General features: G+C 45.8%; 1 protein-coding gene across 6 annotated transcripts in view; it reads left to right on the top strand.

Moving 5' to 3' along the window:
* sdk2a (sidekick cell adhesion molecule 2a) overlaps positions 1 to 19,880 on the top strand; it is a 104,107-nt gene extending 84,227 nt beyond the window's left edge. For 2 of the 6 annotated variants that reach the window (XM_037089990.1, XM_037089989.1), the window contains exons 25-45: positions 1,305 to 1,542; positions 1,647 to 1,762; positions 1,844 to 2,033; positions 2,601 to 2,699; positions 2,844 to 3,038; positions 3,156 to 3,357; positions 4,059 to 4,162; positions 4,467 to 4,537; positions 5,699 to 5,834; positions 5,985 to 6,041; positions 6,539 to 6,640; positions 6,729 to 6,844; positions 6,980 to 7,166; positions 9,531 to 9,668; positions 10,304 to 10,486; positions 10,579 to 10,704; positions 10,799 to 10,963; positions 11,184 to 11,324; positions 13,611 to 13,779; positions 16,187 to 16,316; positions 17,727 to 19,880. In XM_037089990.1, the coding sequence (XP_036945885.1) occupies positions 1,305 to 1,542; positions 1,647 to 1,762; positions 1,844 to 2,033; positions 2,601 to 2,699; positions 2,844 to 3,038; positions 3,156 to 3,357; positions 4,059 to 4,162; positions 4,467 to 4,537; positions 5,699 to 5,834; positions 5,985 to 6,041; positions 6,539 to 6,640; positions 6,729 to 6,844; positions 6,980 to 7,166; positions 9,531 to 9,668; positions 10,304 to 10,486; positions 10,579 to 10,704; positions 10,799 to 10,963; positions 11,184 to 11,324; positions 13,611 to 13,779; positions 16,187 to 16,316; positions 17,727 to 18,137 (3,276 nt within the window). In that variant the 3' untranslated portion in view covers positions 18,138 to 19,880. Of the gene's footprint in view, positions 1 to 1,304; positions 1,543 to 1,646; positions 1,763 to 1,843; positions 2,034 to 2,600; positions 2,700 to 2,843; positions 3,039 to 3,155; positions 3,358 to 4,058; positions 4,163 to 4,466; positions 4,538 to 5,698; positions 5,835 to 5,984; positions 6,042 to 6,538; positions 6,641 to 6,728; positions 6,845 to 6,979; positions 7,167 to 9,530; positions 9,669 to 10,303; positions 10,487 to 10,578; positions 10,705 to 10,798; positions 10,964 to 11,183; positions 11,325 to 13,580; positions 13,780 to 16,186; positions 16,317 to 17,726 lie in introns of all 6 variants that reach the window. The other 4 variants (XM_037089993.1, XM_037089992.1, XM_037089994.1 and 1 more) reach the window with 4 other exon arrangements.
* The last annotated feature ends 6,557 nt before the right edge of the window (positions 19,881 to 26,437 follow it).

Raw genomic sequence — 26,437 nt, 5'->3', positions numbered from 1 at the left:
GGATCCTTGAGCTTCCCTTGACTCAGATCACACCAGATGTTTGGAGCCTTTTTTAAAATTTTTTGTTCCTTTAAGTCCAGATACTGCAGTCTAACGTGCAGTGTTAGTGCCTGTCTGCGGTCTCATAATGATGTTATTGGCATTTATCTAACCTGCTCAGTTTGTGTGACAGTGAAAGTAAATAAATGTAAACAAACAAAAACCAAATAACCTGAAACTAGAAATCTAATCTGAAAACATGAAGACAGACGAGTCATTTCAAGTCGTCACGTCCTAATTCAAAGTCGAGTCTGGCGCCATTTATTAAAAGCTGGACGTGATCAGAACACAGAGTCCACCTCTCTGTTGATTTCAGTGTTTTGTCCATGAGTAGTTTCCGTCTCCTCTGTATCTGTTCTTTGTGTTTTTGGAGCCGTTAAATCCTGAATACATGTGAAAACACTGATTATGCTTTGGACAGCCGGCCGCGCTCTGTCCTTGATTATTGCTCCCCGCGTCTGCGTTCGCTCCAATATATTCTTTGCTGCATCTGTCCGTTATCATCGCTGTGCCAGTGGCTGAGCAAGTGCCAGGCTGCCGGCGGACTCGTCTCGGCTCCTGCAGGATTATAACAAGCGCATGTTACCTGGATTTAACGGCGGAGGAGTGTCGGCTGTGTGATGTGGCTCTACAAGTTAATGACATAGCTCAATGATTGCGGGCCGATTTGAAAAGCTGGTATTATGCTGCAGTAAAATTTAGTGGTCGGCCTCACGGCCGTGACACGGCAGTCTCAGCTTGAATCAGACTCGCTCTTTAGAAATCAGCACGCTCAATTATGTGCGTGATGTACTGCGGAGGACAAACTGGCTCAATGACTTTTACAGTGATTGCAGAACGCCTTCAGAACACACTTTAGCACGTTCAGTATTAATGTACTCAGAATCACTCAAACCTGTGCTCGTGCTATGTTTTTTGATTGCCTTGAAGAACTTTACTAATAAAGATATTAACGTCCCCTTTTTTTACTATTATTATTGATTTAACAGATTTAGTGACGGTGCTGTTATTGTAAGACAACGGCGTATTAGCACATTTTATTAAACCCACTCAGCGCGGTGCTTAGCGCTAAGAGGGTTTAGCTTCTCTTCCCATATTGCCTCTCATCGCTCCTGACAACACCTCTCAGCTGCTGTAAAATCACCGTTAAGTACGACCTCTCATGGCTTACTGCTTCACTATACGCTCAGTTATGATGTCATTTATATTGATTTTCCTTGAACTGGGGGAATAAAAACAACAACAACAACAAAAAATCCTCTCAGCCTCTTCCAGAGTGGGAGTACAACGGGAATCCAGATCTCGTCGGCTACCGGGTGCAGTACTCCAAAGCCGGGTCCAAAGGGGGAGTCCTGTCTCACGTCATCGTGGACCGGCTGGAGAGGGAGTTCACCATCGAGGACCTGGAGGAGTGGACCGAGTACGAGGTCAGAGTTCAGGCCATCAACGGTATCGGCTCCGGGCCCTGGAGCCAGCCGGTCCATGGCAGGACCAGAGAGTCCGGTGAGGACAGACACACGCTTCATTAACAAACCAAACACGTACTTGCTCAGACACATGCTTGAGCTTTGAGTGTGCTAAGCCTCCCCTCCCTCCTCTGACTGTAGTGCCCTCCAGCGGTCCCACCAACGTGTCAGCTTTCGCTACAACCTCCAGCAGCATCCTGGTGCGGTGGGGGGAGGTCCCAGAGGCGGATCGCAATGGACTCATCCTGGGATACAAGGTCAGAGGTCAACAGTCAATCCACAGTCTATACCACCCCTCTGAGAGTGAGCTCAGAATAATAACAAGGTGTGCGTTTCAGGTCGTGTATAAAGAGAAGGACTCGGACACAGCGCCAGACTTCTGGCCGGTGGAGGGAAACACCAGCCACAGCGTCCAGCTCAGCGGTCTGGGCAAGTACGTCCTGTACGAGATCCAGGTCCTGGCCTTCACGCGGATCGGAGACGGGAGGAGCAGCTCGCCCTCCATTTTGGAGAGGACCCTGGATGATGGTAAACACTGACATGTTGGCAGCCTATCTACAGCCTGCTACACCCAGTGGCTCAGATGCATTGTGGGTAACGTAGGAACCAGGTTGAGAAAATGTTTTGTTTTTAAACGAATGATGAGTCCAGCAGTGTTACAGGAGGAAGGAGTGCACTGCTAGAGGCAAGACCAGTTCCACATTACCCACAATGCATTTGAGCCACAAAAGGCTGCATACTCCTTTTTTTTCGCTTTAATGTGTAAAAACTGCGGGAATCACCCTTTAAGCAGAGTTTCTTGGGTAAATGTCATTAGTTACATTCTCCATCTGCAGCTGATTCAATCTTCTCCTCTGAAATGCTTCTCTCACCACGCTGAGATCATTTCACTCGTCGTGGATCAATTTGTATCAAGAATTTTCTAGCTTGAAGTGTTTTTCCAGCAGGTGGTTGAAATGTTCTGCCATGTAACTCCTTGTTAGAAGAAGAAGCATGTGAAAGAGAGTTGTGTTTTTTTTTTTAATCCCTGCATGTACATGTATAGCACATGTAATACTTGTACCCTGATTGGTTGATTTCATGTGTTTCATGTAGTACCAGGCCCTCCGGTCGGCATCCTGTTCCCAGAAGTCAGAACCACATCAGTCAGGCTCATCTGGCAGCCTCCTGCGCAGCCCAATGGCATCATCCTGGGTCAGTTAAATACCATCATGAGACCAAAAACGTGTTGCTTTTGTCCTTCAGATGTCTCCACAGGCGGCTGTTTGATTCTTGTAGTGCAGCCGAGTCGCTCTCTTTGCTCTCGCTCTCCGACTGATCTGAGTTTTGCCTCCTCAGCCTATCAGATCACATACAGAAGAAACTCTTCAAACAGCAACGCCGCCACCGTCGACGTGCTGAGCCCCAGCGCGCGGCAGTACACGGCCACCGGACTCAAACAAGAACTGGTGTATGTGTTTCGCCTCACCGCTCAAACACGAAAGGGTTGGGGCGAGGCTGCCGAGGCTTTGGTTGTCACGACAGAGAAGAGAGGTACAAAAACACTGCGGCTGAAATGTTTTATTCAAATGACTCTCCTCTAAATATTAACTGTTGAGAGTGAACCCGTGTGTGTGTGTGTGTGTGTGTGTGTGTGTGTGTGGCCTTCAGCCCGACCCCAGCCCACGAGCCGTCCTGTAGTGCCTCAAGATGAAGTCCAGGCTCGCAGAGTGCTGTTGTCATGGGAACCGGGCAGCGACGGCCTGTCCCCGGTTCGTTATTACACAGTCCAGTACAGAGAGCTGCCAGACAGCAACTGGACGGTCCACTCTGCGTCAGTCAGCCATGAGACACACTCCTACATCGTGGACAGGTAACTGTCAGGGTCGGCTTATTCTGCCATCATTCATTTATTATATTTTATCATAAATATAGTGTGTATTTTATACAATATGATTATAAAATTTGACTTATCTCAAATATAACTAATAACTGAATGTGCATGTTTAATGTAGTGCAGTTAAAAGTTCATTATTTCCCTTGAAATGTGAAGTATAACTATCCCTAAAGTGGCAAAGTTGCATCCTTTCCTTGTGCCTACAATACCCATAATGCAACGTAATCAGTCAGAATCAGAATCAGTATTCCTTTATTGTCCCACAAACGGGGAAATTTGTCGGCCACAGCAGCCGGCAGTGTTTTAAAAAACAATAACAACAGTAAAAAAATAAACAATATAATTAAAAGGTAAGAAATAGAATAGAATAAACTCCTATATACATATGAACAGAATATTTTACAATAAATGTACATGTAATTATTAACAGTATGGCAGTGAATTTACAAATAATAATAAATATGGGTATTTATAACTTGGAGGCAATTTATGAGATTACGTGCAGCTTCCTCTGGAGCCACAAGAAGCTTTTCACTTCACTCTCACACATTCTCTCCCTGTAGCGCTGTAAACACAGTTTCATGTGTAAAACTGGTATACAATATAATACAATACTAGTACAATACTCCAGAACATGCTGTACATAACATACACGTTGCTCTTTTTTCCCCTTCAAGGTTGAAGCCTTTCACTTCCTACCAGTTTCGCGTGAAAGCCACCAATGACATCGGGGACAGTGAATACAGCCAGGAGAGCGAGGCCATCACAACGCTGCAGGACGGTGAGAACTTGTGACAAACACAGTCAGCGTGTGGCGCCGACTCACAATCTGTTGACGTTCCCGTTCTTTTCCTGCACGGGAACACTCGTCGTGTGACGCGCTAATTGTTGTGCGAACATGCCTCCGCATCAGCGGAGCTTCGGATTCTTCAACAGTGAATACTTTACGTCAACACTGTGCGTTGTTTGCTCTCAAGCTGTTCCCGCACCAGACTGTTTGAGTTATATATCGCTCTCGACAGCTGTGTTGGTTTGTGTTTGTCATTTTATTTATTTATTTATTTTTTGTTTCTTATCCTCTCCAGCTCCAGACAAAGCCCCGACGATCCTGTCCGTTACACCTCACACCACCACCTCGGTGCTGGTCCGCTGGCAGGTACGCTGCGACTCACATGTTGTTGTGACTGTGAGGATGAACGATGAAGGTGGCAGTTATTGATCAGAGGTAGTTTTGTGTTGCACGTTGAGGTGAGACGCTGCAGGTGAAGCGATTAGATTTTCATTCACTGGTCAAATTTTGAGATTTGGGGCTATTTTGCCTCAGTGATGCATCCAAAAAACATATTTAGGTGTTTATTTTTGTACAAGTTAGTGCATATTTACATTATAAAACAGAAAAAATAATTGTCTTAATGTGAGGGGAGCTTTTGAGGTGATATCCTTACGTTTTAAAATGTTTTTTTCCCTTCTTAAACATCTCTCTGATTCTCCGAGTCTGCACTTCAGTTGCACTCCCACACAGCAAAAACATATCCGCAAAGGCGTCAATTGACCAATCTTTGTCGACGTTGAAAAGACTTCCACTGAAGAGCCGGAATGAAGGTTTTCCGAACGTCTTTTTCAGATGTCTTGAATGAAACGTTCACTTTCACTTTGGATCCTCACAGGCTCGAAAACGAACGTCTCAAGATACCTTTTCAGCTTCGATTACAGACGCCGGAAGATCAACATCTTGTTGTTCAGAATTGCAGTTTTTTTATGTTGCAAAAGCTCACAGGGTGGGTCTATCAGGGACTCACTTCTTCAACTCACTAATTCAAAAAAATGATGTCACGATTCACTATCCGCTTCATTGATTACCATGTTTTGGTTCATCCGACCTTGGAGCAGTTGCCCACCTGAAGACCAAAACATGTTATCCAATAAAGCTGATTGTAAATGAAGATGTCTTTTGGATATGTTTTGCCCAGCGGGTACACAAACCTTTCCATCTTCTGAAGGTTTTCACGGAGAGGTTTGTTCATATATCATTTATAGCCTGATTTATGCAGGAGGTATCCAAAATTCCCTCTGTAAAGAAAACCTTTGACCGCAGCATGTCAACAAAATGAAACAAGAATTTTGAGCACAGTTGTATCAGATGTTCACTTCTCTGTTTGTTATGTCGTTTTGGAAAATGCATGTGAACAAAGAGGGTTTGTGGATTTAATTTGTTTAGGCATAGGAAATAAAAATGAAATGCAGATCTTCTCCTCTGATTTAAACTTCACCCTCACCTTTGAATATGAGGCGTTAAGCGGACCTCTTCTCTTTACAGCCTCCATCTGAGGATCACATAAATGGAGTCCTGCTGGGGTTCAGGGTCCGGTACCGGGAGCTACACTACGACCGACTACGCAGCTTCACGGTCCGCACCGTCAACAGTCCCTCTGCCAACTGGGCCGATCTGACTGGTGAGTTTACATTCCGCTCACATATTTCTGGTTTTATGCAGAAATAGCTGCTTTTTTTACATCCAAGTATTGCTCTGATGTCTGATAACATATCGCTTCACCTCCTCTTTTTTTCCCCAACCCCACCCGTCCCCTCTCTCCAATCTCCAGCTCCGTACAGCGTCAGGAACTTAAGTGAATCCTCGCTCACCCAATACGAACTGGATAGTAAGTCTTCCTCTCGCTGTCGTGCATCCCTTTCCATCGCTCTCCATCTGCTTGAATGCCATCTGTCGTATTGTACTTCCACACATTACACCATTTGTATGATAATTTACTGCGAGAGAGCGCTGCACAATCCTCCCACTCAGCTGCTTCCGCTGAGAGGCCGGCGCTGAGAGGCCGCCGATGAGTTTTTATGATGTGTGGACGACTTTAATCTCTCCAAGCTGCCCCATCAGTTTTTTTTTTTTTTTTTGGTTTTCAGTGTGTTTTTGTTTCATTTTAATCACCGACAAATCTTCCCCGTGTCCCCACAACAACCCCGTCTTTTCATCAGTTCGCCTCATAATTCCAGCCCTTCGTCTTTTTTTGTGTTCAATCTGTGATGTTGTCTTGCCACAGGCGTCACTGTGACTGTGTGGTCTCTCCAGAGTAACTTCTCCCCCCCCCCTCCTCTTTTTATCTTAACTGTTCTATTACAACGCTGCCGTCTCTCCTCGCAGATTTGAGTAAACACAAACGCTACGAGATCCGTCTCAGTGTGTACAACGCTGTGGGGGAGGGTCCCAGCAGCGCGCCACAGGAAGTGTTCGTCGGAGAGGCGGGTATGTGTGTTTGTCTGCTTACCTTTTCATCTTGCTGTGGAACAAATGGAACGCATTTAAAACTGATTTACACTCTGCTCCCTTCCAGTCCCAACGTCCCCTCCTCAAAATGTGGTGGTCCAGTCCTCAACAGCCACACAGCTGGATGTCACATGGGACCCTCCACCACTGGATGCTCAGAATGGGGACATTCAGGGTTACAAGGTACCACTAATGTGCCTTTTCTTTTCTTTTCTTTTTTGTTGCTGCATATCTGCCAAAATTACATCATCTTATTTTAACATTTTCATTGAAAAACATGTGAATCCTGCACCCTAAACTCTTTTATTCTCTTTATAGATCTATTTCTGGGAGTTTCAGCTGCAGAACGAGACGGAGCGCCTGCGCACTCTGTTCCTGCCGGAGCTCGGGGTGAAGCTGAAGAACCTGACGGGCTACACCACCTACATGATCAGCGTGGCAGCCTTCAATGCTGCAGGGGACGGGCCCCGCTCCCTGCCCACTAGAGGGCGCACTCAGCAAGCAGGTGAGCTGCAGTGAATCCAGATGTGGCTGAGGGGAGATTGCAGTGATGTTCAGATTAAAAACCTGCTGCCAGCGCCCATAGAGCATTTGACAGTCTGAGGTTGTGCTTTCTTTGGGCCTCTCCATCTTGTCTCCCCCCTCCTCCTTGTCTTACACTCATTATTTAACCACAATGTTGTTGGTTCTCAAGTGCTTCTGTAGAGTAGTATCTCAAGGTTTGTCCGCTCTTCTGCAACAAAAGGTGCCCGCGAAAGAATATACGCTGAGTGCTTTCAGCTCGAGTCATAAAAAACGTCACACTGGAGCCGGAGTGCTGCCGCTTTAAGACAAATAATGCAAGACCCACTTCTCCTATTCACCGAGAAATAGAACAGTTTCGCCCAAAGAGTTTAGTTTCGTCCTGTGGGATAGAGCGAAAGAGATCAGAGCCTTCTTGGCACCTCCTCCAGGACAAGTCACGGGGGTGGAAGCCTAATGACAGCGGCAGAGCGCTGAATACGGAGTGCGGGGGACACATGTAGATTAGTTTTTTTTGGCCGCGGCTGCACAAAGACGTCTGTGTTTACAAGCGAGCGAGAGTCCCTCCTCTGCGGTTTCAGCACAAAAATGGTTTACAGTATAAATTTCTCTTGTCTTTTCCACCCCCTTGAAGGCTGTGACATTGGCGAGGGGTACAAAGTGCTGAGAACTTAAAAAACACAGGCAGGAATTTTGGCTCTCTCCGCACCGCAGGGTACTGGGAAGTGAGCCAACACAAGCTTTTGTGAATTTTATGCAGAATTGTAGCAGAAATCCTGACACTTAGCTGGGATCTGGGTTGGGTCAGCAGGCAGAATTCTCGCAGCTCGTTTTCAAGGTCACAGACTGATATTTAACACTCTCATGTCGACTTTGAGTTGACTTTTTTTCAGCTTAAACAGTGTGTACACCACCGGGGTGCATGCTTTTACATGCACTGAACATTTTCTTGTTCATGCTTTGATAAAGAACAATGAACAATGAAACTGCTTTCATTTTATAATCTCCTAATATTTCAGTTTCATGCCGTCTTGTAAAACACGTTTTTTCTTTTTTTTTTTTTTGTCTTTTGAGACTATGAGTTGTTCCTTTGGATTTCCTTCTGTCGCACCGGTCCAGTAGTGTTTTTGTTTACCCAAATGTCTTGAGTGTTTGGAGCAAATGGGGAAAAGCTGCAACAGAGGTAATTTAAGTAGGTGAAAATTTACTTTTGTGACTCTCCGGATGTCGCCTGGTGGTATAAGCCTGCTTTTGGACGACTGTTTCAGTCAGGAGTCTCCTCCATTTTTGTTATGTGCGTATTACTGTTTTCAAAATAACATTCACTGTGGTATTCAGTGCGTTATTACGGATGCCACTGCTCTTTTGCAACCCTACTCTGCCTCTGATTGGCTGCCTCCGTTGGTTGTATCTATGTGGTTTTTTTTTTACTGATACAGCAGATTTTGAGCTGTAGTTTTCCCAGTAAACACACCGACCTCTTCGGCCTCCTTCACAGTTTACTGATGCTGTATTTGAGATCTTTGCTGCCAGAGTGTCCTTGGGCCAGGCAGAGGGGACATGCTGGGTGTCAGTTACCTAGAGATACTGCAGTTGCAAAAACTGAAGAGGTCGGTGTGTTTACCAGGGAAACTACGTCTCATAATCTGCTGTATTCGCTTCACAGCTGGTCGTTTTGGTTTCCAAATACAGACACGAAACACTGACACCAGGCAGCCACTGGGCATACGGTTAAGAAATAGCATGCTAGCTGGCTAATCGTTATCTCATTTGTGATAAACAGTAAACTTATTTGTTTACTGGACTTTCAGGGGGCCACAAAAAAACTTTGTCAGATGTTCTGTGTATTTGACAGGAAGATGTCTATTGCCTAAAACTTCTCTGCTTTTCTCACGTTAATGGCATCGCTCGCTTCCTCGAGTACAAAACAACTTCCCCTCGGCAGTATTTTGCAGAGGCGCTATTGTTGCATCCTCCAGAGAAGATTGTTAGTTGGTTGTTAATTGGTGCAGCCAGACCTTTCCACAGCAGTGTCACAGCACTGTGGAGCTCTGGCTATGTGAGGCTAACTGGAGAGGAACTCTTAAGAATAAATTAAATAAATATTCCCAAAACTTCAAATTGCTGGCTGGATGCTTATTATAAATAAATAATGAGTTCATTTATTTATTTTTCGTATGCATGTGGGTCTCGGTTCGGGCCTTAATTATGGAATTTCACTGAGAATTTACAAACGTCTTCATGAATATGTAGACGTGTGCACTGCAGTTGCGGAGTGTTGTCTCTGTGCTGTCAAGAGATCCGACTGTCATCACCTCTTTCCTCCCTTTCTCTTCACCAAAACAAGCGCCCAGTGCTCCGAGCTTCATCCACTTCAGCGAGTTGACCACCACCTCGGTCAACGTGTCCTGGGGAGAGCCCAAACAGGCCAACGGCATCATCGAGGGGTACCGCCTGGTTTACGAGCCCTGCACTCCAGTAGATGGTGAGAAACTCTGCCTGGAGCCTAACAACCCTGCCATGTCTTGACATTCCACAGCTGGCTTTCGCAGACAGTGATTTACAACCTCTCGCCTGGTTACCGTTTTTTTTTTTTAACTCCTGCTGCTTAAGCTCATGCTCTAATCCATTGCAGATGAGCAAATGCCTTGCACTAATATATGTGGCATGGCTGATAAAAAGAAATATGTGGGAATGCTCAGGTGAGACCTTGCAGCTTTGTCTCTCACTGAGAAAAACATGGCTAATAGGTGGCTAAGTGTGGGTGCCTGGACCAGATTGTCAAGTAATTGGGATCAGAGGTGAAACGCTGTGCTGAGGCTGTTGTGGTCCCTCGGTTATTCACTAATGGACCCAGAGCAAGGCGAACAGAGTAGACACAGAATATCAGTTGGTCTGTTACAGAAAGGTCCCAGTGTCTCCTCCTATCTGGATATCTAAAAGCCTGCTTGACTAACTTTTTGTGTGATCCATGCAAAGATGTCTGTGATGGTCTGAGTCTGTGCTCTAACTCATGAATAAGTCTGTGTGACTGTATCTATGTGTCTGTTCAAATGCAAAAGCTTGGCTATGTGTCGCTTGTAGAAAGCAGTGTCTAGAGTCTTAGTGTTTTCTGCACAGACTCCTCTCCTCGCACTCCAGGTGTCAGTAAGATAGTGACAGTGGATGTGAAGGGCAGCGCTCCCCTGTGGATGAAGATCAAGGATCTGGCCGACGGCGTCACCTACAACTTCCGCATCCGGGCCAAAACGCTCACTTACGGGCCCGAGGTGGAGGCCAACATCACCACTGGGCCTGGAGAAGGTGGGAGACTGAATATTCTGATGTTTGTGTCAGTCAAAATCTACATAGGATGCCACTTTTTCTCACTATCCACCTATTTTTGTCCTCACAAGGAGCCCCGGGCCCTCCTGGAGAGCCCTTTATTTCTCGCTACGGCGCGGCTCTCACTCTGCATTGGACCAGCGGCGATCAAGGCCGCGCACCAATCACACGATACGTCATCGAGGCCCGACCCTCCGGTGAGCCATTTTACCACACTTTCTGGGTTGTTGCACGATGACTACAGCTTTCTTCGTCAGCGTGTTCACATATTTTCCTCGTCCTGCCTTTCAGATGAAGGATTGTGGGATATTCTGATCAAAGACATCCCGAAAGAAGTGACATCCTACACACTCAACCTGGACATGCTACGAGAAGGTGTCACATACGACTTCCGTGTGATTGCCGTCAATGACTATGGCTACGGATCACCCAGCGCCCCCTCGCCCTCCATATCAGGTACTTTAAATAGGGCAACACGTGAGATAAGAATGTGAAGAAACACCAGTGTTACAGTGTCAGCTAATCGGGCCACTAGCTCCACGGATAACTTAGCTAAATAGTTTGTGGCAGGTAGCGACAGCCAAAGCGGTGATAACTGCCCTCTGTAGTTTTGGAGCTTCCCTTGAAATTCATGCCTGTTTTCTTTATTCACGTCTTGTTTTTATGTCGTTTTCAGCCCAGAAAGTGTCTCCGTTCTACGAGGAGTGGTGGTTCCTGGTGGTGATCGCTCTGGTGGGCCTGATCTTCATCCTCCTCCTCGTTTTCATCCTCATCATTCGAGGCCAGAGCAAGAAATACACCAAAAAAGCAGATTCAGGTAAAAAAAAAACAAAAAAAAACGCCGCTGCTCATCTCCTAGTTTCTCCATTTGTTTCTGCAAACCTAAGCCATCGACTGGACTTTGTCTTCCTCGAGGACAGCTCTGCTGAGAATTGCACTTTAGTGATTGTACATTTTAAGTCTTGTGAAAGCTTCCACAATTAGACAAATTGCCCAGACTTCCCCCAACATTGTTTGGCTGACAGGGGAAAGATGAGAGTAAAGGTTACTGCGGTGAAACAGGCAGGTGAATAAACATTATTGTTCATGTTTAACTGCAGCGAGGATCGATACGAGGATAAATGGCTTGGCAGTGGTTTAATGCTCAGGCCATTAGTCAGACTGAGAGTAATTATATAACTACAGCGCTGCAGCCGGGAGCCGATTTTACTGATTGTGAATTATCCCGGGTGACACGGCTGCTCCCAGAAACTCTTTATCAGAGCTTCTATCTTCAAACCTTAAAACATGAGGTAGAAGAAGTTAATCAATGATAGTGGACTTACTGTTAATACCTCACATTATGGTTGGCGAGTAATCACAGCGAGGGCATCTGAGGCTGATCTTTTCAGATCTGTTCCAGTCACCCTGCAGCGAGGAGGCGGCGTGGAGAGGTGGGAGAGTTTGAGGGGAGAGTAAAGGGTGAGGTCAAGCCCTCCTAAAGCTGCGTACCAGTGGCTTTTTAGCCGGGTCAGCAGTTAGCATGGTGCCAGGGTTACCAGGGTCAATAAACAGGGCTCAGCGAGACCCAGTCCAGACAAGGCCTGTGTTTGTGTGTGGACACAAAGAGGGCTTCTTAGCCCGTCTGAACCCCTCCCCAGTTTTCTCAGCCATGAAGCTGATCCGTCCCACTTGCTGCTGTTTGTTTTACCAGACGCCAGAACTGGACAGTGGGCCGGACCGACTGACAGACTGATGATGCTCTTTAACGGAGTCGAAAAGCAGAATCGTGCATGTAAAGTGACGATGTGGTTTTGTGGTGTTACAGGTGAAGACATCGTCTCTGCTTGAGATTTTGGGCTGTTTTTGCTTCTATAAGATGTCTTCTTTCACAAAACATCTCTGGAGCTCCACAGCCAGACAAAGCATTCTCCTAAACAACTGAAGCAGATGGGGACTTAAAAAAAACAACTTAAAAATCATAGACCGCTCCGTACTGCTTGTCCAGTGTAATCAAAGTCTTTGGAAGAGAGATTCAAAATGGATTTAAAGAGACGTTATTTACTGTGATTATTGAGCCAAAATCTTCGCTGTAGCTTCACTTAGAAGCTCAGATCGATGCGCTCTCGAGGCTTGTTGTCTTTGTTTTACTTCTTATTTCTCTTCTGGACATTTATGCAAAAGTAACACACATTCAGGTATTTTATTTTGCATCATGTCCGTATTTAAACAGTATTTAAACTTGTCATACAAAAACATAATTGTCTTAATGTAAGTAATCAGTCAGGGACATTTTAATGGAGATATCTATTAAAATGTAAAATGCACATTGCATTGTGGGTAATGTAGGCGCCAGGTTTTGAAAAGGAAGAAGAACATGTAAAGTAAAAATGTGATAGCTCTCTAAGTTGTGATCATTTGTTCTCAAACCAGCAGATTGTTTTTGAAACCCTGCTTACCCACAATGCAGTTCAGCCGCTGAGTGACATCACCGGGGGCAGTTTATCAGATCGTTTAGCTTCTTCTGGAGCCACAAAACACTTTAAACTTCCTCTCTGTTCATATATGCAGGAGTGTACTCCCTGATGCAGAACGTTTGTGCAGCTGCTCTTTAATGTTTTCACTTTATTCACATTTCTCTGACTGACAATCAAAACGTCAAACGTACCTTACAGTTCTCCCCACTTCGCTTACAAACACCAGACATTTCAGTTTTATTCATATCAATATTCTGAAGGTTTTTACAGCGGGGACTGTTCATATATCATTTATAGCCAGATTTATAGAACATCTTATTCCACAGAACACGGTGAGAATTGATTTTTTTTAATTTTTTTTGTGGTTGTTGAAAGTATTTTCTTATTTCTGGAGTGATGAGAAGAGACGTCGGAGAATCTCCCTTGACTCTGATGTGTCAAATAACTGAAACAAGAAATGTTTGAGCCGGGCTTTATTCAATGTTCAGATCATTCGAATTAAACTGAAACAATTGTCTTCATGTACGTTATTAACTGGGGAAGTCTCATGGTGATAACCTGCAGTGTCTCTCCCCCCCGTAAGACTGAACTTGATTGGAGGTTTGATTGATTCACAGATCACTTGTTTCACTCCACAACCCTCACAGTGTCGTCTACATATCACTGTCCAGGCAACCACTCCAACTGCACGGCGCTGCCTCTGACCCACGGGGAGATGGTGCGCCTGGACGAGGGACGCTTCCCGGCGCTGGAGCTCAACAACAGACGCCTCTCCGTGAAAAACTCCTTCTGCCGCAAGAACGGCATCTACACACGGTCAGTCCCCGACCGCACTTCAGGCCCTGCTGCATTCATTTCCTGCGCGCTCCACCTCTCAGGCATATTGTTAGCTCGGCCCTGCCTGAGTTTCTTCCTCTTGCTATTCAGCGTGTTGCTTGTGATACTGACAGGAATTAATAATGTAGTGTTGTGCGTTCCCCCGCTCGCCTCACAATAGTCTGTCAGTCTTGAGAGAACAAACCGAGCCTCGAGGAGCCCGGCTGCTGATTGGAGCCGTCTTCCGCTGCCCTCGTTGATATTCAGCGTTTGTGCAGTGCAACAATTTATAGAAAGGGACGGCACAATACCGGCTAATTAGCATTCATGAGCTCCTGCGTGTGCTCTTTGTCCGTCCGTCACTGCTTTAGACAAAGAGTGCTTATGGGTCTGAGACGGCCATTTTTTCCCTCCTGGCCTCCAGCCCAGAGCTTCTCTGGAGTGCTCTGCTGTGAGAGCTATCTTGACACAAAGTACAACGCCGTCAGTATGCGGACATGTCCTTCTACCCGTCAGGAGGACTTTGGCAGGCGGCCGACTCTTTGGGAATGCTTAAACAAACATTAGATAAGAGTGACTTCACAAACTCTGGACGCAGAAGGAGACATGGGTCATTTGCACGTTTGGTGACTGGACGGGAGGATGTTCACGTGGTTTTGTTGGGCAGCGGGGGGGGAAGTCGGGTTCAAAGTCCCGAAATAAAGATGTTGGTTTTTGCACATTATGCTGGAATGTGCTAGAAGCGGTGCATTAAGGGCAGCTGAGCCTGTGCTGATTTTCTCCTTGACCAAGGAGGCCAAAGACGGGGATCAAAGGGCCGCGAGCTGCTCCCTCTCTTTGAAGAGCTCCAATCTGCTAACGTGCTCTGTGCTAATGATCTGTGGACTGAGGAGGAAGAGTGGAAGAGGGGCTCCCTGTGGGATATTTGAAAGAGGGATGAATTAGACAGATATGGCGCCGAGGAAAATACAGTGCTCCTAAATAATTCAGAGCTCACTGGCAGCGTGATCGGTGGCGGGATCTGATTGGCCCCTCCCCCTGCACGCTCACGTGGCGGCATCCTTTTTTTTTTTTTTTTTTTAATGTCTGACTCAACGTTGTCTGAATTCTGGGCAGCGGTTTTTATCGTTCTCACTCCGCCCGCTCACATCAGCCGCTTTAACCAAGAGGAGAAGTCCCTTTGTTGTGTCAGCCCTTTCACGGCCGTCATCGCGGTGTGTCTTCTAAGCTTTCCCCCCACCGTTCTTGGCGTTTCCGGTGATTTAGCTCCCGCGTACGTCTCATATCATATTCATTTCATTGGCGAGCTCGTCAAGGTTGTCTGCTTTATGCCTTAATATTGCACTTGACATCACAACGTTTTTATGCTCGTCTGTTTCTGCCCCCACATGCAGCGTTTTTTTTTTTTATTCTTTCCCATCCCAGATCATTTAAACATTTACTTTCATGCCATCCCTGGTTTACATAATGAGTTCTGAAACCGACTTTGCAAACTCTCCCAACGCTCCGTTAGCCCGAGTTACATGCCGAGCCCGCTGATGTAGCTCCGTGATGGGAGGTGGGGGTTGGGGGTGGATGTAGCGGTCCACTCTCGGCCCTCCGACCATCCCATTCTGTCTCGGCAGACCTTGAACGCAGCAGCAGTCATTACGGCAGAAGGAGAAAAATAATTGTCTGCGCAGATGTTTTTCTCTGCCTCACTTTATGGACTTAATGACTGGAGCCTGAAGACAGGCGAGGGGGTCTTTTTACTTGACCTGCGCTCATAAAAGAACTTTTATAATACATTGCCGAGCTCAGGGCCGCGCTTAGTTACGCAGCTTTTCTGCAGGAGGTCTAAATCTCTCGACTGGCTCAAAGCGCAGAGTCATTCACCTCTAATCAGCACAAAGAATCCTTTCATGGAGAGCATCCTGCTCGTGCGCCCCGTGGCGGTGGAGGTGAGATGAACTCTCACGGAAGTTGACTGACGTTTGGCAAAGATCAGAAGGAAACAGCCTAAAGATTTACACCAATTATAATCTCCTCCCTGCTTTGTGTGTTAGTGGCTCCCAGGAATGCATAAATAACCCGTCCTGTGCCTGTCTGAGCTCAGCTTTCATTTTCATTTTCATAACCTGATGAGTCTTGCGTGTGCTGACCCCCCTCTGGGATGTTAAATCGTCTTCATTTTCCAGAAGTACTTTGCATCCTTCCATTAGTCATCTGAGCGGCGTCAGTCACACCAACGATCAGACGTTTCACTCAGAGGAAGAGAGAGCTCTTCAAAATCTGTTTTGAGTTTCCCAGAGTAATATACGATGATGATGATCAAATGAAACATTTGCGTCTTATATAACCATTTGCTCTCTCTTAGCGGCCGTCTTCTGCTCTGACACTCTTTCTCTGCCTCCTTTATTTTCCTCAGGTCTCCACCGAGACCCAGTCCTGGAAGCCTGCACTACTCAGATGAGGACGTCAGCACTAAGTACAATGACCTGATCCCAGCGGAGAGCAGCAGTCTGACTGAGAAACCCTCTGAGATATCCGACTCGCAGGTAAGCGCTGACCCTGGCTCTCGGCCCAGCGTCCGCTCCGACTCTGGCATCAGCAATGAACTAGAATTTAAAAGTAAAATTCAACTGTTTGAATTTCTCAGAGGGAGAAAGTCCTCCCGGGCAAAGTCATAACCTTTCCAAACTCAAATATACTTCTTTTATTCCACTTTTCTTTCACTTCTGGCACATTCACTTCTTGATAACCTCCATTCTTTTATGTCGAGATCACTGCGTTTCCACATGTAGAAACTGGAAAGCCGTCTCATTATGATGCATCAGTTTTCTGAGGACAAATTAATGACGGTCAGCCTCAAGGTGCGTCGCTCCAGCACTAAATATCTTCTGTTAGCCGAGGCCGGTCACGGCTGACGACTCCGGATCCGGGTTTTTCTTACTGATGGCTCCCATGGGAAGGCAGCGCGGGGCTGATTCTCATGTCTCGTGTGTTTTCAGATGTCTTCACAACTAATTAATTCTCCTCAAACAGGAAATGTCGCGTTAATCTGTGCCGCAGCTCGTCATGTGATTCTCAGTGTGTGTGTTTGTAGAATAGGGGAGGTCCAGTGGAAAAGACAGGGAGGTTAGAAGTGACGAGGGATGATGAACACAAAGAGGCGGAGAAGCTGATCGCAGCAGATCGGGAACATCTGTCTTCCCACACTCTCGCCGGCCAATTTATGTGCTACCTGCACAGTCAAAACATTGTTGGGCCCGGTTTGAACAAACACGGCCCTCGTGGGAGACACAAACTGGTGTTTTTCTTTTTCCTCTGCATTGCCTCCCACTGTTTACCTGCCACTTGTGCAAATAAATGGCGCTGCAACATCTGTTAAGCTGGAGTGTCTCAATGGAGCCGGTGGATGGGCAGGCACTTGTCGGGCACACGGATGTGCCAAGTGTGTTTTCTGTGAGAGTAATTTGCTCTCTTGTTGTTTTTGTGTTTGTGTGTCTCAGTCAGCTGGAGGAGAGACAGGACTCACTCACACACACACACACACACACACACACACACACACAGACACACAACTTAGAAAGACGGATGGCTTCGTGATACAACAAAGGCAAATTTAATCCTGTAAACACTGTTTCTGTCCAATTCCAGGACACACTGGTGTACACTTATCACATCTGTGCTCCGCGGAGTCACGGGTGAGCTCCTACGTATGACAGATGAGCAGCAGTAATAGATCCCGGTCGTCTCTCTGTAGATGCGTCCTGCTGTGTCGTGGCTCAGTTCTGTGCTGTTCGACTGGAAGGATTTAGAGTTAGCTGTCGTTTTTCTCTCTCTGTAGTGAATATCCCGTCTGTTTAGTGAGCTCACTCCTCTAACAAGTCACTGTTTGATCCCATCTGACTGTATGTATCATCGCTGCTAACTCTGTCTCCTCCTCCCTCCTGATTGGCTCGCAGGGCAGCGACAGCGAGTATGAGATGGATCAGAGCCGGCAGAAGACCCACTCCTTCGTCAACCACTACATCAGCGATCCCACCTACTACAACTCCTGGCGGCGGCAGCAGAAGGGCGTCTCTCGTCCGCCGGCGTACGGCTACTCGCAGCCCGAGCCCCTGGTGGAGCAGGAGGCGCGGCAGCACCCGCCGCCCGTGCCGCCGCTGCCGCCTCTCCTCCCGCAGAGCGCCCCGTCCCCGCAGCCGCAGTGCCAGGGCCAGGGCACCCTGTTCAGGTCGAAGGGAAGCCGGACTCCCACCCCTTCCCTGCTGTCCTCGGAGCCCCCCAGCCAGCACAGCACCCTGTACCGACCCCCCAGCAGCCTGGGCTGTGCTGCGCAGCCCCCCACCGCTGGCTTCTCCTCTTTTGTTTGACACACAGCTCCTCTTCCAATAACAACAGGACCCTGAGGACGAGTCTTTGATTTTGTTGTTGTTGGTTTATTTGTATTTTGCTCTTTTTCTTTTTCTTTTTTCTTTTTTTTTTTGATCTCCATTCTTTCTGTCTCACTCGACAGAGTTGTTGCTCTATATTAAGCATTGCAGGCATCTTGAATAGCGTTTTCTCCTCTGTGAAGAGTGTGTGTGTGTGTGTGTGTGTGTGTGACTGTGTGTATGATTGTGTGTAGAGCGTACGGCTGGTTAATCCAATGTGATATGTATTTTATGAAAAAGACAATCATTTGAAAGTTTTTATGCGTTGCTTAAGTAAAAAAAAAAAGAAAAAAATGATTTGAAGGTACAACCATGTGAACAAGGGAGAACAGAACAGAACCCGAGGCTCTGAAAAAAAGAAACCCTTGTTTTAAAAACACTGTATTATTGTTTATATGAGAGCTTTATGGATAAAAACACCCACCGTAGAACCATGTAGAGTATGGACCACTTGGCTTGCTGAGACTGTACAATGGAACAACCCAACTCTGATGGACTCACGTGATGTTTGGACTAAAGGACAACACTGATAGTGAGGAATGGACTCTGACTCGGAGCGGCGGCACCACGCGGGTCACCGTTGCCCCTCGGCCGCCTTTGAGATTCTCACTCTGCCTAATCATTGTTGGAAACTGCATTATGTGTTTACTATATGTACTCGTCTCATATTGTTTACCAGATATTTATATCAATCAGCTTCAAGCTAAAACAAAAAAAAAAAAAACGTTTTCCGGGAAAAAAAAAAAAACATCGCTAGTGACAATGTTATGAATCACATTAAAGCATTGTGGCACCTTTATAGTAGTCTGGGGAATGTGTTGATCGTGCGCTGGTGCTTCTGTCAGTAGATATACAAGCTAAGACCACCTTCTTAATGTGCATCCATTTATGTTTCTCACAGAATATGACTGAGGACCAACAGCACAAAATCTTCTTGGTTCTGATGATATTATCCCACCACGACCACATCACCACACGATGCCACGAGTATCTGTCAGAATAAACCGCCTCCGAGACGTAAATTTGTAAAAGGCGAGTTAGCGAGAGCAGGTCTGCTTACAAACGTAAGAGATCTAAACTGTCGTGGTATTATTCTCAACAATGACAAAACTGAAAGCTGTGACTTTACAAAATGCACCGTGTTTTCTTGACAACACTGGAAAAGAAAATGGCACGAAATTGCCCAATTTCAGACGGTTAAAGTCCCCCCAAAAAAAAAGAAAAAGAAAAAGAAAAAGCAGATATTTTACCATCTGTTTGTTAAAGAGGCTGCAGGGGAGTTCAACTTGATTGTGTCATCTGTGTCGACTGGAGAAGCTTTACGTAACGATGCACAGCGACAGGACAGAGGTATTGTACATGAGATCATTGTGTTAACATGCTACAGTGTAACATGGCGATTATACGATGACTGGAAATGTGTTTTATGCTCACAGCGCGTACATGATAATGTCACGACGAGATGTTTTCTACAAGACTTTTTTGAACATGCTGGATCTTTACTTTAAAAGTTGAGCGGGATCATTTGCTGTGCTGGAGGTGGACCCATAGTGTACAAACTTTAGACGGTCAGTCCAAAACATTCTGTCAAAATTTGCAATGTGAAACATCACTGTATACATCATGAAGGACACATTATGGACCTATTCATGGTAGCTCTCTAAAATAAATTATTCTATTTTGTAGCGGCTCTTTTTCTTCATGCCTCATCTGAATGTTTCAGAATGTAGTTTAAATACAGGCAGGTTTTGCACAAACTTGTGGAGTCCATGCAAGGTCAAGTGCATACTATCATTAAAGCACAAAGGGGGACAGACCATTACAAAAAAAATGTGTTGTTCATAAAGCAAAAGGGGAAAGAACTCTGGGTTATTGTTGAGTCATCCTGGGATAATGAGTCGGCAGGTTTGGCTTTAGCACAAACTAGTGGAGTCCATGCCAGCGATGTTGCATGGATTTCAGAGTATCTTAGTATTTGATGTGCCCTCCTTTTGCTTTAATGGCAGCATGCATTATAGATAAATAGATAGATAGATATACTTTATTAATTAGACCAGGCATGGACTCCACAAGTTTGTACAAACCTGATGACTCATGTTATCCCAGCATGATTTGACAGTGGCTTTCTGTGCCTCTATGTCAGAATTATTAGAAAAATGTTTGGCTTGACTTGCAAAATTCACATGAAGGCTTTGTGTAGTTGGAATAAGAACTCAGAGTTTGACGTCATATGATGCTGAAACATGGTGGACAAGAGTAAACATGGAGTTGACGTTAAGAAACTTTAACTTTAAGTCTTGTATTTTATAGTCCTTGTATTGTGCTTCTTTGTGGAAACAGCTGTCAACATTATTTTTGGCGTCCATGTTGCTCGCTCACACCAATGGTCAGTGTAACAACTTCCCTACTAGAGAAATGGGACCATACAAGGAGCACATAAATGCAGAAAGTGCTCCCTAAGTGTTAGGATCAGTTGACTGTGGAGTCGTGACAGTCAGGACTCCTTCTTCAACTTGATCCTGCAAAGCTTCGAGGGCTGTTTGAGCTTATTATCCTGCTGCAGAACTGTTGCAGTCCCGCTGTGTTTTATTTTGGCTGAATTTTTAAAACCCCTCTGGATTTGCTGCAGTGGATTCAGATCACCTGTGCGCTGGGTGTGGAGACCGGCTCCCAATTAATGAGTGAGAGCAGCTTGGGGCATTCCCCTCACGGCCAATCAGGATGTGACGACACGCTTTTGTGAAGGCTTAAGAGAGGTGGCACCAAAGGGCAGCCTGATCCTCATTCTGATTCTGTCCTTGATTCACTGCAGACCTCGAAAACTCTGCTCTGTTTAGTCCTGATTTCTTTGCCGCCCTTGTTCTTTCTAGTCGAGGGAATTTGAGAGCATTATGTAATCTAGTACAGGGACCGTCAACAATCACCATTCAACTCTGTGACCTGCATCAGGGCCGCGGTTATTTGTGCATGTTTCATAGTTGCCTAAGAAAAAAACAGAATTTACTAAATAAACAGCACAAGACTCCAATCTGCAAATGTTCTGTCAAAAGAAGGCTGTCTTCTGGCGTCTCAGCAGAAGAGCAGCAGTTTCTAAACCACTTCTCAGGAGTGGAAACAAGGTCAAACGCTGGTGGGCTTAGAAATACCAGCATTTCACAGAGGACACCTGGAAAAATCATTCCTGGAAAAAAACTCCTGTTTACTGATAACCCGGTTAGAGATTTATGTCAGTAACAGAAGGGAGTGTGGGAATGAAACCACAGTGTTTCAAACCCACAGTGTATCATTGTTGTGGGAACATTCAAGTCTGTGGCTGTTTTGTCTCCTCTGGAATTGGACACCTGCTCCAATTTGACCTCACCCTTACCGAGGGAAAGCACAACCCCATTCCTCAGAGACGCGCTCCACCCTCTGGTTTGGATCCTTGTGGAGACGGATTCACACTGCAGCAGGATTAGGAGCCAGAACACACCTGGAAGCTTTAAAAATCCAAAGAGTCCCGACAGTCACCTGACCGTCACCCCACTGGACATGTATGAGGGCACTTGAAGACTGAGACATCACGAGAAGCCTTGTGGAGCACTTACAACTCATGCTGGAATAATATGAGTCATCAGGTTTTGGACAGTGGAGTCCATGCCAGCTCGAGTGCATGCAGTCATGAAAGCAAAAGGGGGACAAACCATTGCAAAAAAAAAGACTGTTGTCTATTGTCAAATCATGATGTGATAATATGAGTGAGCAGGTTTGGCACAGACTTGTGGAGTCCATGTGATCTCAAAATACAGGCATATAAGCAAAAGGGGGACAAACCATTGCAAAAAAACCCCTGTCATGCCAAATCATGCTGGAAAACAAACTTAAAGTTTGGCACAAACTTGTGGAGTCCATGCCAGGTCAAATGCATGGTGTTATTAAAGCAAAAGAGGGACATACCCTTACAAAAAAAACCTTTTGTCTATTGTGAGATAATTGTGTGATAACATAAGTAATCAGGTTTTTGCACAAACTTGTGGAGTCCATGCCAGCTGGAGTTCAAGTTCGTAAAGCAAAAAGGGGGACAAACCATCACAAAAACCCTTTGGATTAATGTCAAATCATGCTGGAATGACTTTGAGTCAGCAGGTTTGGCACAGACTTGTGGAGTCTGAGCCAGCTCGAGTGCTGACTGTCATTAAACCAGAAGGTGACATTTAAAACACGGAGATATTCTGAAAGTCATACATTTTTCAAAGGTTGAACTTTTCACTTACATTGTAAAGCCGGGATCATTTTCACTGACAGAAATCGTCAGACAGTCAGAACAGAATCACTCTGCCTGGTCTCAGACTCTTTGACCCCGTTTTACATTCTAAAAAAGGACGAGTAGGTAAATCTGTGAATTAGCGTCAGCTTTTTAAAGTAAATGGAAACCGTATCTGAGCCTGCAGGCGACTCCTCCACACACACAGTCAGACCTATTTGCATGGTCTGGAAGACAAAGTGATTCTAGGTGACACTTGATCCCACAGCGCAGAAACCGGCCCGACTCTCTCAGCCACAACAGAGACATAATTGGGATGCGTACGAGCGTGAGTTACAGGGCAGAATTTGAAGAAGAACCTGATCCGGTGCAAGCATGCTGAAAAGCTGGGGGAGGGTGGGAGAGTGCGCCCGGGTAATCTCCTTATTTCAGGCCGGAAAACATTGATCTTAAGGAAGGCGGAGGGGGGGAGAGAGAACAGAGGGATCAGCCCGGTTTTAAGGAAAAAGAGAAAGTCATGTCAAGGGTACTGATAGTGGCTGCGGGAACATCTGTATTTGCCCTCATTAGGAGCTCTAACAGACCATAATGTCAGTATAAATCACGCCGGCAGATGTATAAGTGGATGGATCATCACATATGGATAATTGATCATTATGCAAATCATTACATTTCTTAATATTCCCCCAGAATACAGTCCCTCAGCTGCAAAGAAAAGGGGGGGAAATCAGTCACATCACATCTCATGTATATTTTATAGCCACAAAACTAAAGCTCAGTTTATAAAAAAAAAAAAAAAACCCTAAACATAACATACTGCTTGAATAATTCTAGTTTGTAAATTCATATTATGGTAATTCTTCAACGTTAACGCGACGATTGTTCACCTTCTGTCGATCCACTGCAGAGCGCAGCCATCTTCTGTCAGACGCAGCTTCACATCAACAAATCTCTTACATTCCCTTTTTTTTTTAAATGTATTTTCAGTTGAGTTCAGCGTCTCCTCGTGGGACCGACTTATACAGAATGCGTCCTAATTCTTGACTGCGTTCGCCGGAGTGCATCAGAGCGAAGTCTGCGAACACAGCTAACTCATCCTGACTGGTGGAGTTGGAAATTAGGACAGAAAAACAAGGGCCGGATGACACAGAAGGAAATTGGACGTTGGCGCCTTTTCAAAAAAAACATATCAATGAACAAACGATTTTAGTCATTCTGCTCCTTTAAATTCACTCAGTTCAGTCGATGGAATGAAGGTTATGCGTCATAGTGTGATCATGGTCCAAAGCCTTGGGATGGTTGTAAAATAGGTTTTTTCTCTCCACTCTCCTCTGCAAAGGGGAACAAGCTGGAATGTGCATGTACTCGCTGAGACTAATCAGGGCTGTGATATTTGTCCTTAAATGGCCACCAGCCACCCAAATGTTCGCCCATGAAGAGACAGACAACGTGATTAAAGGCCACGGTCTTCCCTCTCTTATATGCTTTATAGGCTTAGCGGTGAAGTCTGACCTTACTGTGCACCCTCAGCTGTGAAATGTGACTCTGATTCATTACAGATCTGGTGCAGCTGAAGACATGACACAGCAGCTCTGGAGGGGTTAAAGGGCTACCCTGTAAAATATGTAGAAGCCTCAACCTCTGATCCATCGGAGCGTCACTGTACGTGAGGATGATGGGAAAAAAAAAAACACAAGCCAGACAGCCAGAGATGTTTCAGAGCTGCAACACACAGAGCTGCAGTACACAGAGCTGCAGTACACAGAGCTGCAACACACAGAGCTGCAACACACAGAGCTGCAGCACACAGAGCTGCAGTACACAGAGCTGCAACACACAGAGCTGCAGTACACAGAGCTGCAGTACACAGAGCTGCAACACACAGAGCTTCAGTACACAGAGCTGCAACACACAGAGCTGCAACACACAGAGCTTCAGTACACAGAGCTGCAGCACACAGAGCTGCAACACACAGAGCTGCAGTACACAGAGCTGCAGTACACAGAGCTTCAGTACACAGAGCTGCAACACACAGAGCTGCAACACACAGAGCTGCAACACACAGAGCTGCAGCACACAGAGCTGCAGTACACAGAGCTGCAACACACAGAGCTTCAGTACACAGAGCTGCAACACACAGAGCTGCAGCACACAGAGCTGCAACACACAGAGCTTCAGTACACAGAGCTGCAACACACAGAGCTGCAACATCAGGAGTGTGTTGTTGTAGTATGGAGGACTTAAATTGCCAAAATAGATGATGCATAAAGAAGAAATAAAGGGCTAAACCCTTTCACCTCATCACCAACGAGCGCGCATTTCCAACTTTCCTGCCTCCGAGAGCAACATGAGCGCCGAATGCATAAAACCGTCTGCGCTGGCTCGGCTCAGAGGGCCGGGAGAGAAAACTGATTACTGGCTGTAAGTGCAGGTTGCCGTCTACGATTTCCTGTCTTAACCAGATTCCAGTAACCAGGTTTGGAGAGTCAAACATCCAGTAGACACAACTTAATGTTCCTCCTAACAGTCGGAAGCGAGCGGTGAAATTGATAGTTTTGGGGCATGAGTATGTCAAAGAAGCAACTTATAAAATGTGAGCACAGCTTGCTGCTGAACAAAAGGCCACTGCAGTCACATTCTCATCATAAAGAGCCCTGTTCTCCCATCAGCTGCAGGGACAGACCGTACTGGGAACGTAGCCAAAGGCAGGAAATAACTTTCGAACGTGTGCGAGGGACATTTTCAGCGCAGCTCATTACATTAAGGCAAGAGCAGAGATTTTAAAGTACAGCACGGATGGATGGGCGGCAAAACAGCTGTGACAGGCAGAAGTGAAGAGTCATTCTGTGCAGGTATCGGAGGAAAAGTGACTCCTGCCCTTCTGTAATTATCCACCGTTCACACATTCCTCTTCTCCGGAGCTCAGGGTGAACATGCTCTGCCTCGAGGTGTAGCACGTCTGCTTCCCCCTCTCATTTCCATTGCAAAGTGGACTAATGAGCAGCCGCTGACAGAGGGCAGCTGATCAGTCTGGAATACACAAAATCAAAACAGAAAAGGTTCAGCCATTAAAGAGTCTTCAGTGACGGCGAAGTGTGAAAAGAATCAGTGAAGGCTTTTGAACTTCGCCCCTTCAAAGGGCTTCTTAGCTGTAAAGATTCCAGGAGAAACGAAAACGCAATTATTTTTTCATTTTGCGCGTTAATCTGCTCGATACAAGACGTCTCCTGCTCCAGCTGTGAGGTCGTCTCTCACTGAACTGGTCTGGAGCAGGAGAGGAGGAAGATGGAGGGAGAGCTTCATCAGTTTAGAGCCGTCGTCATCATCACCCACCTCCAGAGGCCTGAGCTACACTGTCGCCGCTGTAGATACAGAGTGGACGACTGGAGACTTGGAACAAATCACTTCTGGTGTTACAAGACAGGAGGGAATCCTGAAGTCTGAGGGAATAACAGTTTTAGCATGCTAACCAACTAGCACTGGTCCAAATCTCCTGTATGAGCAGCGTGAAACACCAACACTTCGAGCTCGGACTGCTAAGGCTAGCTGCACGGCTAGCTGCACGGCTAGCTGCACGGCTAGCTGCACGGCTAACTGAGCTAACGGCAGCTACAGTCAGCAGCAGATGGAAGTTACCATTTTTTTGAGTATGAATTCAACTGCCTGCTAATTTTTACATATTATAATGAAATGTTTTTTAAAAGCAACATTATGTAGCAGACAGAGACGCTGTTCACCCTGTTACTGTGACACGACTGTGAAGCATCAATGTGATTTACAAGCTGTTACTTCAAAGTTAAAAAGAGTTTCATAATGTTGTTTAAATAAGAGTGAGGACTGATTACTCCTAACATTTATTTGATAACTTTATTTCGATACTAGTTACTTTAAGTGCAAAAGTAGTTTAATAATAATTTGGTTTATGAAAATGGGCTAAAAAGCCCAGATTGCAAAATGAAGATGGTGTTTATCCTCCAGTTCTTCTCTCAGGTCGAAG

This window comes from Acanthopagrus latus, chromosome 23 (assembly GCF_904848185.1).
Source record: "Acanthopagrus latus isolate v.2019 chromosome 23, fAcaLat1.1, whole genome shotgun sequence".
Lineage (NCBI taxonomy): Eukaryota > Metazoa > Chordata > Actinopteri > Spariformes > Sparidae > Acanthopagrus > Acanthopagrus latus.
This window is presented reverse-complemented; position numbering and strand designations above follow the sequence as displayed.